Genomic DNA, 15,242 nt, shown 5'->3' with positions numbered 1-15,242 from the left:
GGTTTGGAAATGACAATTTAACCCCCCGGGGACCCTCCGTGGAGACGATCAGATGGAGTGTGCAAAGCACTGGATTGTGGGCATAACTCTAGCATTTAAAAACATGTCATTTCAGGGACAATCAGGATATGTACGGTTTGACTCGGAAAGTAAACATCTATTATTTAAACCGTGCAGTTCATTTTAAGAAAAGTAATTTAAATACTCCACGTGTCGCACTGCACGGTTTTCTGCCTCTAGCACCCAAGAGCTTCTGTCAAGATAATATTTATGGAATTGCCTGTCATAGCGATGGCCTCTCCTCGCCGAAGAACATGCATTATTCTGTCCCGAGGTCCCGCGCTCCCTGCACACAAGTGTTTGTTTTTAGCTCCTGTGCTGAGCTCAGCAGTTACACCGGGCACAGCGAGGGAGGCCGAGATCCGGGCCAAGTTAGCTCGGGGCTCATATTCACACGGAGCTCGCACACATGCTCACACACACACGTGTGCACACACCTACACATCTACACACACCCACATGTGAAGACACGTGCCCCACAAACACACGTGCACATGTCCATGTTTGATGCGTGTGACATGTGACGTGGCAGGTCACTTTCTAACCAACCGTCCTGAGTTGGCTCACACACGCGTGTGCGTGCCCACACACACACACACACACACAAGGAAGTCCTCGCAGGGCATCCACACCGACAGAAAATCTGCGCGCAGCCCAGGCATAAGCTCTGCGTCCCTCACTGGCGCCCAGCGCAACTCCGTGGGGAAAACCCACTCAGATAGCGGCCCTACTTCCTTCCCCTGCGTGTTCCCGCCCCTGGGTGAACTCAGAGGCGGTGTGCGCTGTGTGGGCACTGGTGCAGTGAGCAGTGTGGGTAGGGCCTGAGCAGGGTGGCCGGCTGTGTGTCGACAGGCACGGTGGCCCATCTGTGATCCAGGATACGCCCCGACTTCCTGGCGAGCACTGGTGCCTCGTGCTCCCTCGGATACCACTGTGCGGAGCTGTCCCTGACGCCCCTGGAAGTCACCAGGGTTGGAGAAGGCACAGGTCTCTCGCTGGCAGGACAGCCCCAGGCACTGGGACCAGACTGGCCTGGCTCACACGCGGATGGGAGACAGCCACGCTTGGGGGCTGCACTGCGCAGCCTGGGCAGTCGCTGGCAGGGGTGGAAGCCTGTAAGGCAAAGCCTGTGTGGCCCCCTCACTCGGCTGCTGTGCTCTGGAGCCCCTCCTCCTTGGGACAGCCCCCGGAGGCCCTGTCGGGCGAGACAGCGGGGGAGTTGCATTTAAGTACAGGTTACCTGCCACAGTTGAGGGGCCAGCGGGTCATTCCTGGGGTGCACGGGATGGACTGAGGGGCCTTCTGGAAGCCAGGCTGGTCCTCCGTGACCCGAAGGACAGTGGGCAGGGCTGGCACCAAGGCCGAAGCAGGCACAGGGCCCCAGGGACCCCACGGGGCCCTCTCCTGGCACCCAGCACGCTGAAGGGACGGCCACCGAGCAGCCGGTTGAGGGATGATTGTGTGTCCCGCCCCTGTGCTGACACAGAGCAAGGCGCTGTGTGCAGACCAGTGTCCTGGTGGAGAGGTGAGACTGCGGCCAGCCACTGGCATGTGGTGTCTCCCACCCGACCGGGGTGCAGGTCAATGGGCCCTCCGGCACCCCCAGCCCACACGGCTCGGGGGCAGTTACGGACCAGCAGCTCAGGAGGGAATGTGCCCCCACCCAGAGCCTCTCCCGCACACCAGAGCGGTCTGCGAGCGCAGCAGCAAAGATGGAAGCTGGGCAGCCTGGGGGATGTGAAAGGGCAGACGGCGGGAGCCTGGCAGCCGAGGCCCACCCACGAAAAACGGATCGGTGCCCTGTGCAGGTCTGCGGAGCTCGGGCCGGGGCCGGCGGGGCTGGTTGGGGTCAGGGCCGTGTTTCAAGTCGTGGTGCGGCCTTAGCTCTGAGCAGGGCCCTGAGCAGACCTGCGCTGTCCCGGGTCTCGGGGGCCGGGCTCCCAGGTGGGCCCGGGTTTGCTGTCAAAACCGTAGTTCACTCCAGTAACGATGCCCTCCTCTGGCTTTTGTGAAAACCCTGGGTCCCAGGTTAGCATCTGCGTTTCCAGTGCAGACAGACGGGACAGGGAGTGGAGTGGGCTGCGTCTGCAGCCGCCCCTCCGAGCCCGGGGAAGGCCCTTCGCCAGCTGAAGACGGGGACGCTGGAGGCCGCTGGCCTGAACCGCCTGACAGTGCGCAAGCTGTTTCCTGCGGCGGTTGCTCTGTGGCTTCGGCTCCCAGAGTCTGTAGGACAGAAGCATATCTGTCCTGCTCCCACAGGGACAGAGAGTCCCTCGCAACCAGGCTGCTTTCCTGCCGGTGGGCTGGCGCCTTCGGGGGGGAGGGGCCCACATCCAGCAAAGGGTCACCTTCCGAAGCCGACGTGGGTCACCGACCAGAACACAGACCAACGTGCTGTTCAGGCACTGACGGGGCCTGGAACCTGTTTCGTGTTTCTGCGACCTATTAATTATTCACACACTGGCCTCCTGTGTGATGGGCTAGATGCTATCGAGAAAGTTACTTTGGTGACGTGGTAAACAGAGCTTAACCCTTTGACCCCTGAGTCAGAGACCACGAGCGCAGGGACACAGGACACATCAGACAGGCTCCCAGACTCCCACCCACCATGTGTGCACGGGAGCGGTGCTCTGGGGACGGAGGCAGTGGAGAAGGGTGACAGAGACGGGGCACCAAGGACGCAGAGCAGAAGACAGGTGTGAACCGTGGGGACCCGGTGACCCTGTCAGCCTCCTGGACCTCGGCCCTCCTGTCTGCAGGAGGGGGTGACAGGGGAGCTTGGGCCCCTAGGGACACAGTTCTCTGGTCTACAGTAAAAGTGATGGAAGAGGCCCAGACAGCCTTCGTCTCCCTGGGGAGTTGTCTCCCACGCAGGTGGCAGTCCTCTGCGTCCCCGCCTCCCAGGAGGGGGTGGAAACTGCCCCTCCGCCAAAACCCCCTCCGGGGGCCTGGGCCCAGCCTGCTGACCAACTGGGCACCAGAGGTGGGCCAGGTGGCTCTGCTCACGGGTGAGGGATGGAGGTGAGCACCCCCAGACATCCCAGAACGCCCCCGCCCCCAGGACCGGTGGTGACTCTGAGAGTCTGGGAAGGGTCCTGGATGCTCCGAGACACCAGCCTCGCTGGCCGACGCTGGAGAAAGGGCCAGGTCCCCATTGCTCCGGCACGTGGGTGTCTCCTTCTACAGGAGTGCTCGGGCGGGCTTGCTTCTGGGACGGGCTTTTGGAATCGTGGAAGGAATTCAGAACCTCTGGGTGTGCCCAGGGGACAGCGTGCGTTTAGCAGCGGAAGTCTTAGCTCCGTGGGGACAGAGGGTCTGAGCAGAGCCGTGGTCTCACGTGGCCGGCAGGGGACAGCGACGCAGGGACTTCTGAGGGACTCGAGGGCACGGCCGGGGATGGAATTAGCAGTTGCTGCTCGGTCATGACTGTGGACTGAGCCTCCTGTTTTCATTTGTTTCATGACTGTGCACGAGTTCTGTTTCCATCCGACGGCCATCCACCGACCCAAAGAGGAAACAACCCCCACACTCCCTCTTTCTAGCTGCTTGCCTAGGGCCTGCGCAGCCGTGAGCCCACCTGGCCGCAAGGGTCAGAAAACCCCAGGGGGTGATTGCTGACCAACGAAGCTGCTGGCAGATGGCCTGATGTTTTCCATTTGGGAACCGATGCTAGGGGGTGGGGTTCATTCTGTTGAAACGCAGAATCAGCTTCTCCCACTTTGCTGCCATTTAATGCGGAGCGACTCCTGAAGATGTGTTTCCGGTTTCCTCCAGAGCGGTCGTGCTCCGAGTTGCCTGCCCTGGCACTGAACTCACGGGCCCCGGATGAGGCTGGGAGGAGGCAGACCGGCCTTCCGTGCACACGCCTCGTGGGACGGTCCTTGGCCGTCATGAGGAGGGTCAGCCTCCGGGGGCCCTGGTCTGGGTCCCGGGTGTTCGCCTGCGTCTTGGGCCGGGACCCTCCCCACCGTCACATACAGGCAGGGGGGCGTCGACCTGACGGCTGGGCGGCTTCGTCCCCGCCTCTCCTCCTCTGCTTCCTCTCGGCTGGCGCGTCCCCCCACTCAGCAGCCAGGCACTCTCGTTCTGTGGAAACCGTGGCCAGGAAGGCAGTGAAGGGCCTGCAGCCGTGAAGCTCGGCCAGACACAGGCGTCTTCATGCCTTGCTCCCCCCGGGAAGGCGGCAACTTGAAGTGTCCCAGGCTGCTGCGCCTGGCTGAGCAGCCGACCAAGGAGGTTTTGTCAGTGAGCACACGGCCACAAACGACACCGACGGTCCGGCGGTGACAGGGGGGGGTGGGTGGGGGGTGGGCATGCCTGTCATTGGTCATATCAGGGACCTGGGGGCACTTAGAGCTGATTGGGTGATGTGTGACCCCCAGGGTCACACTGATGGCAGCCAACAGTCCACCTGGGGGCTCAGACCCACATGGGGCAGAGCCAGGAGACAGGTCTAGGATGATAGAGGTCATCCGTCCCCGTGGTGGTGCCCATCGAGGTGCTTGCTGGGACTCCAGCTCCAACTACAGACCCCCCCAGGAGCCATGAGGTGTGGGGGGCGCCCAGCTCTGCTGCCACAGCACCCCCCACCCCTCACCTGCCTGGCCACACCGTCCCCAGCCTCCCCCTCAGGCCGCCGACCTCCCTAACCACCGGAACACGCCGTCCCCGCCCTGCACCTGGCACCTCGCAGCAGGTCCTTGGCTCAGCCGGGACCGCAGGGCACACCCGGAGCTGGGACTCACTCCGCAGCCCAGGGACCAGAGACTCTGCACTTCTCCCAGTTTCCCAGTGAGGCGGGCGAGGCCAGTCCGGGGACGGTGCCTGGAGAGTGACACCTGAGAGGGCCCAAGGCCTTTAAGAGGGGAGATGTGGTCTCTGCCACTGACCGCCCAGCAGGCCGGAGCCCAAGGCACCGCCGGGGAGACGGAGTGAGCTTCGGGCAGTGTGGCAGCCTCGGCCGGGAGACCTGCGCCGGCTCCGGGGCACCGGGTGGCCCGAGCAGCTGAGGGCTGCCACCTGCAGCCCTGGGCCCGCACCCTGCTTGCCGAGCAGCCTCAGGACAAACACTTAAGGGGCGAAGGCCGGAGGGACAGAGGGCGCTTCCAAGTCATCCTGGGTTCTGAGCTGGCAGGGCTGGGGCGGCTCCGAGCAAACATGGGGCAGAGGTGGCCGAGGACCCCCCACTGGGGGGGGCCTGCAGTGGGCGGGGCAGTGGGCAGGGGGCGCAGGAGCTCCTCCCCTGGGTCTGACCAGCCTCTTTCTGCAGGTCTGTTACCAGAAAGGTCCTCAAAATAAACATTTTTAATTTCAAGTTTGCATCTCAGTTTTCTCTTCTAGGACATGGGGCCCAGTCTATGATGAAGCGCAGACGATGCCCCAGCACCCGGGCCGCAACCCAGGTCCTCACAGCCGGCGGCCCGGGCGTCTCCACAGTTCTCTCCCTCTCCCCATGTGTTCTGAGCCAAACACAACCGCTCAGGAGGACACGGGGTTGGGGACAGTGTCCGTCTGCACAGAGGACACTCAGCAGCCCACCACTCACACACCACCAGTCACAGCCGGCCCCGGCCACGCCAGCGGAATGGACACCTGTTGGCAACAGCATCTGTTCAGTCCTCTGGCCGTGACCCGGCGTCCGGGCACTGCCTGCCTCCCCGAAGCAGTTTCACGGAGAGACGTTCCCATTTTAACACAGGTCTCAGGCGAGGTGAGGGCAGCCGACCGAGAAGCTGCAGACACCAGAGCCCCCCGGTGCCCCCACCCCAGCACTGGGGCGGCCGGGAAGGGAGCTGGGCACACAGAGTGCCAGCCGGCTGTCGGCAGTTTAACTGAAATGGAAGGAAGGAGGCTGCCAGGCGCTGCCACCCAGCCGCCCGCTGCCACCCAGCCGCCCGCGGGCTCAGAGGCGCCCGGTGCACATGCCGGTACCTGCACGCTGGGGTGGCCCCCCGCCGACGCCTTCACGGCGCCCCGGCTGCCCTCGGTCTCGTAGTGGGCCCTGTGGTGGGACTTGGGCTGCACCTCGATCCTCAGCTCGTAGGGTCCCGAGCGCGACGGCAGCTGCCAGTCGAGGGCGGGGAGAGTCGGGCTGTAAGAGACGGCACAGCGTTAGGTGTGCGAGCAGGCGGCGCCCGGTCCTGTACTCCGGGGTGCAACCCGCCTCCACCCTCACCAGCTCAGGGTTGCACTTCCCATCACTGAGGTCCCCTTCCCGACACAAGTCACCATCCGGTCACGGCAAGGGGCTGCGGCCTGGCTGGTCTGTGCCACGAGCCTCCTGAATAAGACGGAGACGTTTCCCGCGATGGCCTCACCACCCCGTCCTTCCGGCACCACAGGCCTGTCTGACTGACTGAACCTCCCTTGGGCCACGGACACACCTGATCTAAGACCCTAAAGCCCAGTTCCCAAATTCCCCGATTCGCTCAGAGGGCAGACCTGCCACCAGAGGAAGGGACATAAATCACTACGGAGCCCACAAGACTGGTCTGTGAGCTTGTTTGTTAAAGTTGCTCAGGGGTGACTTGGTAAGTCTGGGCATCGGCCAGCAGAGGTGGACAATGTGACATGTGTCCTCGGAGCCTGTGGCACCGGATGGGACACGAGCAGCCCTTTTCCCCAGGGAGGAACATGGAGGCTCAGCCACGTGGGGCCAGGGTGGTGGGGCTCCGAGGGTCCCAGTGCGCCTACAAAAGGTACTTCGGGTCCTGACCCCAAACAGCTCCGTCAGCCCAGGCCTGGCCCCTGCTGGCGAGCCCTCCACTGGGCCTGCATCTGCCCCGTGCAGGCAAGGTCAAGAGGGGGCGATGCCTGCAGTTTGCCTATAGGTTCAGCCAGAAACCTCAGACGCCAGCCAAACCCTTACAAATGGACGGACAGACACCGGCCTGGAGCTCCCCGCAGCGATACAAGACTAAGGGACGCAGGACGGCTCCCACAGCGGGGGGGGGGGGGGGCCTGGGACAGGCCTCCACCCACCACCCACTCTGGCTCGCTCCAGACGGACGGTCCGTGACTGCTCCGCGTGTGACCGTCCAGCGTGGGGACAGTGTCGGGCTTCCAACTCAGCTGCAACTGAACTTGAGCTTTCGAGAGTCATGCTCACTGCAACGTGGGCAGCAGGCACTCAAGTCTGTACGTGAGAGTCGCTGAGCTGTACAGACTGGGGTGAAGACATCATCCGTACACCCACACGCACCTCGAATCTGCACATCCGGGCGCACCTCTGTCAGTCCCGGTGCGCCCAAGGGGGCGCATCTCGGCTCAGTGAGGTACGTGACCCGGGACGGGGGCTCTTTTTAAATTTAAAAAACACATTTGGGCATCTGGGCACATTGTCTGGGGCGGGGGAACCACCACCCACAGCCTCTCACCAGCCGACTCGGTGGCTGACCAGGACCACAGCTGAGGTCTGTCTCCGAGACCTGCGTGTCCAGGACTGCCCCTGGCTGCCTTTCTGGTCATTTCCTTGGACAGTCACAGCCTCATCGAGGAGTGAGAGCAGCTGGCGCTGGGGACACACCTCCACCCACCCCCAGGAGTTCCCCGGCCACCCAGGGACCGGCTGACACACAGCCAGGGCCAGAGGGCTGCCAGGGACCAGCACAGTCCCCCCAGGAGGCCTCAGGGCAGCAGTGGCATGTGACTCAGCGGGGTGACGTGCGAATGCCTATCATGAGTGAATGACAAACGTGACTACATACGCCCACAGCACCCATGGGAACACCACTAAAAACTTCTAGATTCCCCTCGTCCTGACTTCTTATCCTGCGCTGGGGGCCCGGCCCTACCCAGCAGACAGCCCGCCCCGTGGGGTCTCGGGAGTGACCGTCACAGGCCTCACAAGAGTCTGCCACGGCAATCAGTAGTCACGACTCCCTGGGCCGTGACAGCTGCCTGTGAAAAAACACTAGACGATGTCACCAACAGGGGACGTGGTCTCGTGAGAGTGACGTGAGGGGCCACTTGTCAAACAGCACAGGGCTCCCACGCATGGAGGACCCCGTCCGCGGGACAGTCACGGGCGAGGGGTCGCCTGCACTGTGAGGGGCCTGGAAGGCACTGCTCCCCGGAGGCAGCGGCCGGCCCCTGCAGGGACCACAGGAGGGCTGCGGCAGGAGGGCTGTCCCTGCAAGGAGCCTCAGGCAGCCTGCTCCGGTCCAGCACCGGGCAGCTCCCGGGGACTCGCCCGGGTGTCTCCTGAATCCCCACGACGCCTTCTCGTGTGTGAAACGAGGGTGACGGCCGCACGGCCTCGCCTGGCTGCCGGGCGATGGGGCAGGTTCCCGGAGAAGCTGGGCACACGGGCGTCCTTGGCACCTGTGTCTCCTCCCCGCACCAGCCCAGGAGGTGACAGGGGCGTTATCAGGGCTCTGCAGATCTCCCTGCTGCTGTCTGTCAACCTGGAATTCTTTTGCCTTTTTAAATCCCCACTGGAGGACACGCTCGTTGGTTGTAGAGACCAAGGAGAAGGACATCCGTAACTGCCTCCCGAGTGGAAACCCGCAGCCCAGGCCCGTGCCCTGACCAGGAATTGAACCCACGACCTTTTGGATCGCAGGCCACGGCCCAGCCCACTGAGTCACACCAGCCAGGGTGAATGTGGAATTCTTACAAAACAAAGATTGCAAATGCAGTTCTTGGGCCTTGTCTGCGAGAGTCAGACTCCACTGACATCATCCTCGCCTCCCGGAGAGGCCTGCGGCCCCACGGGGCAGTGCTCAGTGCTTGGCACCCCCACACTGTCCCCCAGAGGTCCGACGCTCTGGGCACCAGCAGCCTGGCTCGGGCTGTCCTGTTTGCCCGGAACCTGGCTGGCCCCGCCCTCCTCGCTGGGGTCCCAGTGTGACCACACGAGGTGAGCGTGCCACACACTATGCGTGGGCGAGGCCGTGGGTGGAAAGAGATGTACCCCCTGTTCGAGTCGCCCTGCTCCCAGGGCCGCTGGGCCACCGGTCCCCAGGAGAACGTCCCTCTGGTTTTCCAGCGAGCATCTACGTTTTCTTCACGTGGAAAACATGTGAAGGACTTTTTCTAACGCCGTTCAGAGCAGCACGATCGCCCACGCACGGCGATACAGTCTCAGAACAACTCAGGGTTTTCCTCTGTCTGTCTGGTGCCCTCACCTGGGGCCACGCCTCTCTGCCCCGCTTTCCCCTGGAGCCCGGCAGGCCCATCTCCCACCGCCAACCGCCCATGGGCAGGAGTCTGGCCAGGAAAAGCGTGCCATCCTGCAGCGTGGAGATGTCACCAGGGGCCAGAGTTTCTCAGCAGCTCCCACCGCGAGGCTGGCTGTTCGCAGAGCACTGGTCAGCTCACAAGACACCCTGCTCTGTTCACGCCGCACACCCACCTCCACGGTCCCCGCAGCTACGTCCCAGCTCTGTCCCCTGCACCTCCACCGGCCCAGGAGACCCGACTCTCAGGCACACCAACACCCACAGGAAGAATTCTGAGACCTGCAGGTGTCCCCCGGATGACAAGTCCCTGCCAACAGTGATGCTCCGGGCTCATGAGCCATCCAAGCACTTCCCGGCACACCTGGGCCAGCGGTGACCCCCTCTCATGACATCCCGAGACTATGGGGGGACCAGGGGCAGAGAGGGGCACAGGCCAGACCTTCAACCATGCACCTCGATTTAAAACTGCAAACCACCTTTAGGCCATTCATCAGTGACCGTGGAGACACCAGCCCTGCCTCTTGGGGACATGAAGCCACAATCCCAGCGATTCCCCGACCAGCACCGATCTGGGAAAGACACGGGGAGTGTGGGGAGGTGAGGAGGTCACAGAGGCAGCCCTCGGGATCAGGGGGTGTCGGGGGAAGTGCCAGGCTCTGCATGTGTGACCGTGCGGGTCAGCAGCCGAGAGGCAGGGAACCCCAGCACGTGACTGCAGGCTCACTTGGCGACCGGAGAGATCACTTTAAATCGCTTGTCAGTGACTGATGTGACAGCAAGTGGCCCACAATTCCAAAAATGAGCCCCATCTTTGAAGACAGAGTGTTTAGGGCAAAGGCGGCAAGCCGCACGCCCCTGCCACACGCTGACCGGGGCCAGGGGTGGGGCTGGGATGGGCCGACCCGAGTCCGGGGCCCCGCAGCCTGGTATCACACAGAACGGCCCCACGTGTGGGAGAAAGACGCGCAGCTCTCTTTTCGTTCATGCGTGTTTTTGGGAGTCCCACAGTGGAGAACATTCCTCGCAAAACCACTCACGGTGAACCTTCCGAGCGGCGGCCCCTGGCAGGAGGCCCTGCTCTGAGACGGGCAGTGCCCATGGGTCCCAGCGCCCTTCTGTGGTCCTGGTCCCCCAAAAGACCCTATGCACACATCACCTGAACCTAATTTTCACAGGGGCCGGCCCACTGAGCTGACGTGGAAACCTAGGAGGCACCCATGGGTGCGAAGTTCTGATGCAGCAGAAACCCCCAGGCGAGGCAGCGAGTGTGTCCGGGTGAAGCCCTCTTGGTGCAGAGCTTCCTCAGCACTGAAGCCCACACGTCTCTGTCATGCAGAGGACATGGGAAGGCCTTCGTAGGCACCGATATCGCCGTAGCAGCTGAAGCCACAAGCCCTGAACCTCGCGGGACTTGCCCGCCAGCAGAGTCGAGCCCGCGGAACAGCAACAGGGCTGAACCTCCGCCTCATCCTCAGGGTGGCAGCCAGAGGCCTCCTGTTCCTGGCTGTGTTTTTTGTTTTTCTAATTAAAAAAAAGGTTATCAGCGCAGTTCTCCAGGCCTAGAGCCAGGACTCTGGACCCCTGAAGAAGCCTATGGGCAGAGCTGCACCCAGGACCACCCAGCTCAGCCGCCCCTCAGACCCGTGAGGTAGGGCTCTTCCCACCGAGAGGAGACTTGTCTGATAACCTCAGACGTTCCTGACAATGGGGGGCGGGGGTCCCAGAGACAGGGTCCAGGGGAACTAGCTGCCCCCCTGCTGGGGCTCCGTCTGCCCGAGAGGATCCCACCAACTCGGGGTGTCAGGCACAGGGAGATGCTGCCTTCTCTCAGCACTGAGGCTTGGGGAGCCGAGCCTCGCAGGCAGAGGGGGCCTGCCCCACCTGTGTTCATCGGGGACCAGGAGGGAGGCCCATGGGTGCAGACCCTACGGGGAGCAGCACTGTGGGTGGTCCAGCGTTGTTCCTGCACGGACCCTCCCGTGGCGGGGGCAGAGTCCCATGGAGACACCGTGGCTACCACTGGAGCCTGCTGCTAGTAACTGTTCACTGCCCAAGAGGCACGGGGATCCGTGCAGGGAGCCCACCTTCTTGGGAGAAAACCAGGCATTTCCACAGGCACGGGGCCTCCCAGGGCACGGCCACGCCCTGCATCACCCAGCGCCGGAGGTGGGTCGTCAGGTCCTGGGAAGAGCAGCTGAATCTGCCAGTGACCTGGCCCCGGAGGAAAGACTTACACTGGCCACCTCCACTGGCCTTTCGGCAACGTGGTCCGGGAGATGGGGCAGCTGCTGCACTCTGAACCCTGAATGACACTGCCTCTCGACCCGGGTGTGGCCGATGACCCCAGTGACCAACGTCCTCTTCACTGACCAGAGCTTGCCCCTCACCCCGGTCCGGGGGCCAGCATCTGCAGAGCCAAGTTTGCAGGTGGCCGTTGGGCCGGGACACACCCTGACGCCCGTGCCCTCCTGGTGCCAGGCCAGTGCAGCTGCGGGAGGGCCAGCCCTTCCCTTCCTCGGACGTGGGTCTGCCCCCCTGCACCCTCGGCTGGGCAGCATCAGACAGCGCAGCCTGGGCCCCACGGGAACCTGACTGAAAGCCAACTGGAGTCCGTCTGCCCAGTGCCCGGAGGGCACTTTAGACGCACCGATAACATAGCAAACCGCATCAGGGCGCTTCTCAAAGCACTCTGCTCGGGAACCCAGGAACACGGGCCAACACAGGCCAACACAGGCCAACACGGGCCAACACCACCCCTGAGAGGTCCAGCGTGAGTGCGGCCGCCGCAGCCTCCCAGTTCAAGTTCAGTCTCTGGGGCAGGGCTACCTGGTGTCCCCAGGCGGATGACCCACATCGCCTCGGGGCTCAACGCAGCCCTGGGAGGGCAGGGCCTTCCCTCCCGCTGCTCCCAGGGAAGGTCAGTGCAGGGACCTGCGGCTCTGACCTTGGACACACGCCCTCCAGGAGGGCCCTGGGCAGGTCGGGAAACGTCAGGGCTGCACACACAAAGGTGCCCAGCCGCAGCGCCGCCGCCGGCACCCCCTTGGGAGATGTGAGCTGGCCGGGTCTCACGGCTGCACCTCGTCTGAGGTCGGGGTCACGCTGAGCAATGAAGCCGTGGTTCTGATTCCCACAGCGCAACTTAAAAATCTGAGTGCAAAGCCCCCAAGATTTGGGCATTTTATCCTGACCAGGACGCAGAAGTACTGGGGTCCCTCCTCCCAACAGCAGACACTCACGGGGTCCTGGCAGAGGCGGGATGAGGGCCCAGGTCCAGTGCACCCCTGGGAACGCTGGCGCTGCAGCAGCCCCGCCCACTCGGCCCCTCCCAGTCTCAGGTGTGACCTGCCCTCAGGTGAAGCTCTCAGGTTCGAGGCCAGGGTGGCAAAGATCCCCCCCCCCCCCGTCCCCGTCCCCGCGGGTCAACTGTGAACCTCGTGGAACCAGAAACTCCAGGAGTGAAGTTTTGGACGCAGGGCTGTTTCCAGCCTGGCCCAGGGGGCCAGCTGTGAGCCACCGAAAGGTGCGAGCAGGCTCAGCTCTGCCGTCTGCATCCTCCCACCCAGGTGGCCGCTGCCGCTTCCCGAGTCCCAGCCCGGGGGGGGGGGGGGGGGGCCCTCTGCCCGCCAGACACGAGTTTACCCTCAGGGCCAGCTGTGGCTGAGGTTTGTCTCGGGGCCCCATGGGGGCGCTATGCTGGGGCCGAATGCCCCGGAAGGTGCTCCTGGAGACAGAGAGGCGCCAGGGTGCTGGTGGCCGGGACCCTACAAGGGGCAGCTCTGGGCTGGGCAGCCCCAGCGCTGTCCACACGGGGCTCTGACTCCCGGCCGGCCCCCAGAGCTCCCTCCTGCGACCTGCGGCGGCTCCTTCTCCCGGGTCCAGGAGGGAAAAATAACCCAGAAGGGATGTCCCGGGGTCAGCCCCCAGTGGGCTGGCAGGCAGGGCGCACGGGGCCAGGCCGGGGCTCCTGGCTCCCAGTGGTGACATTCGTGAGGGACCTGCTTACAGGTTTATCTAACCTCGCTCCAAGTTCGGATGAATCTGAAATATCCAGATACGTTATAAAGGCAACAGGGCCAGCAGTTCTATCAGGGTTTGGAAACTAACGCTTGTGCACAGCCCCAGAGTGACAACTGCTATGAAGTCACCAACATCACAGCCGGAAACCTGAAGGAAGCAAAGCCTGGAATCCATGGGTTTGGGCTTGCAGCCCCGGGACCACCGAACCCCAAGGCTCCGAGTGAAAGCTGTTCCTTCAGCTTCTCTCGCCCCTTAGAAAACCGCTTCTTCGTAAGCTCCCGAGTCGAGAAGCCAGGCTGTGCGCACGGGAGTCTGACTGGCAGGTGCTGGTGAGGCCAGACTCCTCACGTCCTGCGCTGTCTTCCCAAACCTGCTCAGGTCTGATCCTCCCTCGACTGCCTCTCTCCGGGCAAGTTCGGAGGGGACCTCTGAGGGGCGCAGACAGCCAAGACGCGACACCCCCAGAGCTGGGACTTCCCACGACTCTGATCTGGAAGGAGAGAAAGGTGCTCACTCCAGACACGGCCCCTGGGGAACTGCGCGGTGAGACTCTCGGTCCTGTCTGTGCGACCGGACCAGCCAACTGTCGCGCAAACTTCCATTCCTTCAGGTTAACGTGAAACCTGCCTCGGGTGCCACCGCAAATGACCGTCTGGAAGCAACCTCCTGTGGGTGCATGTCGCTGCCGTGGGCGCCAAACACTCCCACCACCCTGGCCTCTGGCAGCCGCCCGTGCCCACACGCGGCCTCGCTCCAGAACGAGCTGGGTCTGTGGATGCCGTTGGCAACGTCAGCACCACCGCGAGGACCCTTGCAGCCTGACCCGGACACTAGGGTTCTGGGCTTTTCACCGTGGGCCGAGTCGCCCGTGATGCCTGTGCACTTCCGAGCTTTAAGAACAGAAAGTCTGATAAACCCCAAGATGAGTCTGAACTCTGGGACAGCAAAACTCGACCAAACTCTGTTCTGTCTCGTCCACCACAGCAGGGAGTCCACAGCGTCTAGACCGAGGGGGCCGAGGGAGGGGCTGTTGGCGCTGCGTGGAGAACCAGACCCCTGCAGGGAGAAGATGCCGCAACACAGGCCTCAGGCACACTCGTCACTTTTGCTGGGGGCACCACCGTGACCCGCGCAGAGGCCCCTGGTGGGTGGGTTTGTTCCTGCAGGCCTCACTGTTGGCGCAGACTGCGGGGCGGCACTGCCTGGGGGGGCCTGCTGACGTCCCCTCGCTGGCCCCTCTCTCGGGAAGGAAATCTGCTTGCCCTCTCCCGAGGGCAAAACAACCTCCCCTCTGGCTTCCCTGTGGTGCCGCAGCCCCCGGGGCCCAGCTGACGGGACCCCGTGGAAGCACGTGGGCAGGAAACACCTTGGGTGTGGGGCCGGCCCAGTGGGAAAGGTTAGCCTGGAACCTGCGGAGGGCAGCTGGGCGCCTTCCCAGGGCTTTGTTTGCGTTAGTTAGCAGGAATGCAGAGCGTCACACCACGTTCGGGCTCTGCGACCGGAGATAAAGAGCAGGCAGGTGGCCACAGAGTGGCCGCCAAAGTCCCCACAGGTGGAGAGGGGGCCCTGCTTTCCGACCAGGAATTAAACACAGGCCTGGTCCTGCAGACGGCCCCCTGCCAGACACACCCTGTGGGCCTCAAGGGGAGAGGCAGCTGGCTCTTGTCACTGGGGTGGGAACCCCCAGGCCTCAGTGTGAGGCTCCATGTGAACAAGCTCACACTTGAGCAGCCCTGACACAGGATGACTGTGTCCCCATCACAGGGGACATCTGACCACAGAGACGGCAGGAAAGGACGACAGCAGATGAGACAGGGTGACCACGGTGTCTGCCGCCCACGGGGGAGGCCAGCCGAGTCCACCTGGTGTCTTGTCAGCAAACTGGGTCTCCTTCCCTGTGACCTCCGTGCTCCTGGTGACAGCCCCTCGTCAGTGATGTCCCTCTGTCCTTGACGTCAACACTGGAGAGAAGCCCCCTCT

General features: G+C 63.4%; 1 protein-coding gene across 5 annotated transcripts in view; it reads right to left on the bottom strand.

Annotated features, from left to right (window-relative positions):
• Window positions 1-15,242, bottom strand: part of NFATC1 (nuclear factor of activated T cells 1) — an 86,659-nt gene that overhangs the window by 56,288 nt on the left and 15,129 nt on the right. For all 5 annotated transcript variants that reach the window (XM_037036084.1, XM_037036101.1, XM_037036112.1 and 2 more), the window contains exon 3: window positions 5,992-6,151. In XM_037036084.1, the coding sequence (XP_036891979.1) occupies window positions 5,992-6,151 (160 nt within the window). The remainder of the gene's footprint in view (window positions 1-5,991; window positions 6,152-15,242) is intronic.

This window comes from Sturnira hondurensis, unplaced genomic scaffold (genome assembly GCF_014824575.4).
Source record: "Sturnira hondurensis isolate 20B ecotype Veracruz unplaced genomic scaffold, ASM1482457v3 Scaffold0001872, whole genome shotgun sequence".
In the NCBI taxonomy this organism is placed as follows: domain Eukaryota; kingdom Metazoa; phylum Chordata; class Mammalia; order Chiroptera; family Phyllostomidae; genus Sturnira; species Sturnira hondurensis.
This window is presented reverse-complemented; position numbering and strand designations above follow the sequence as displayed.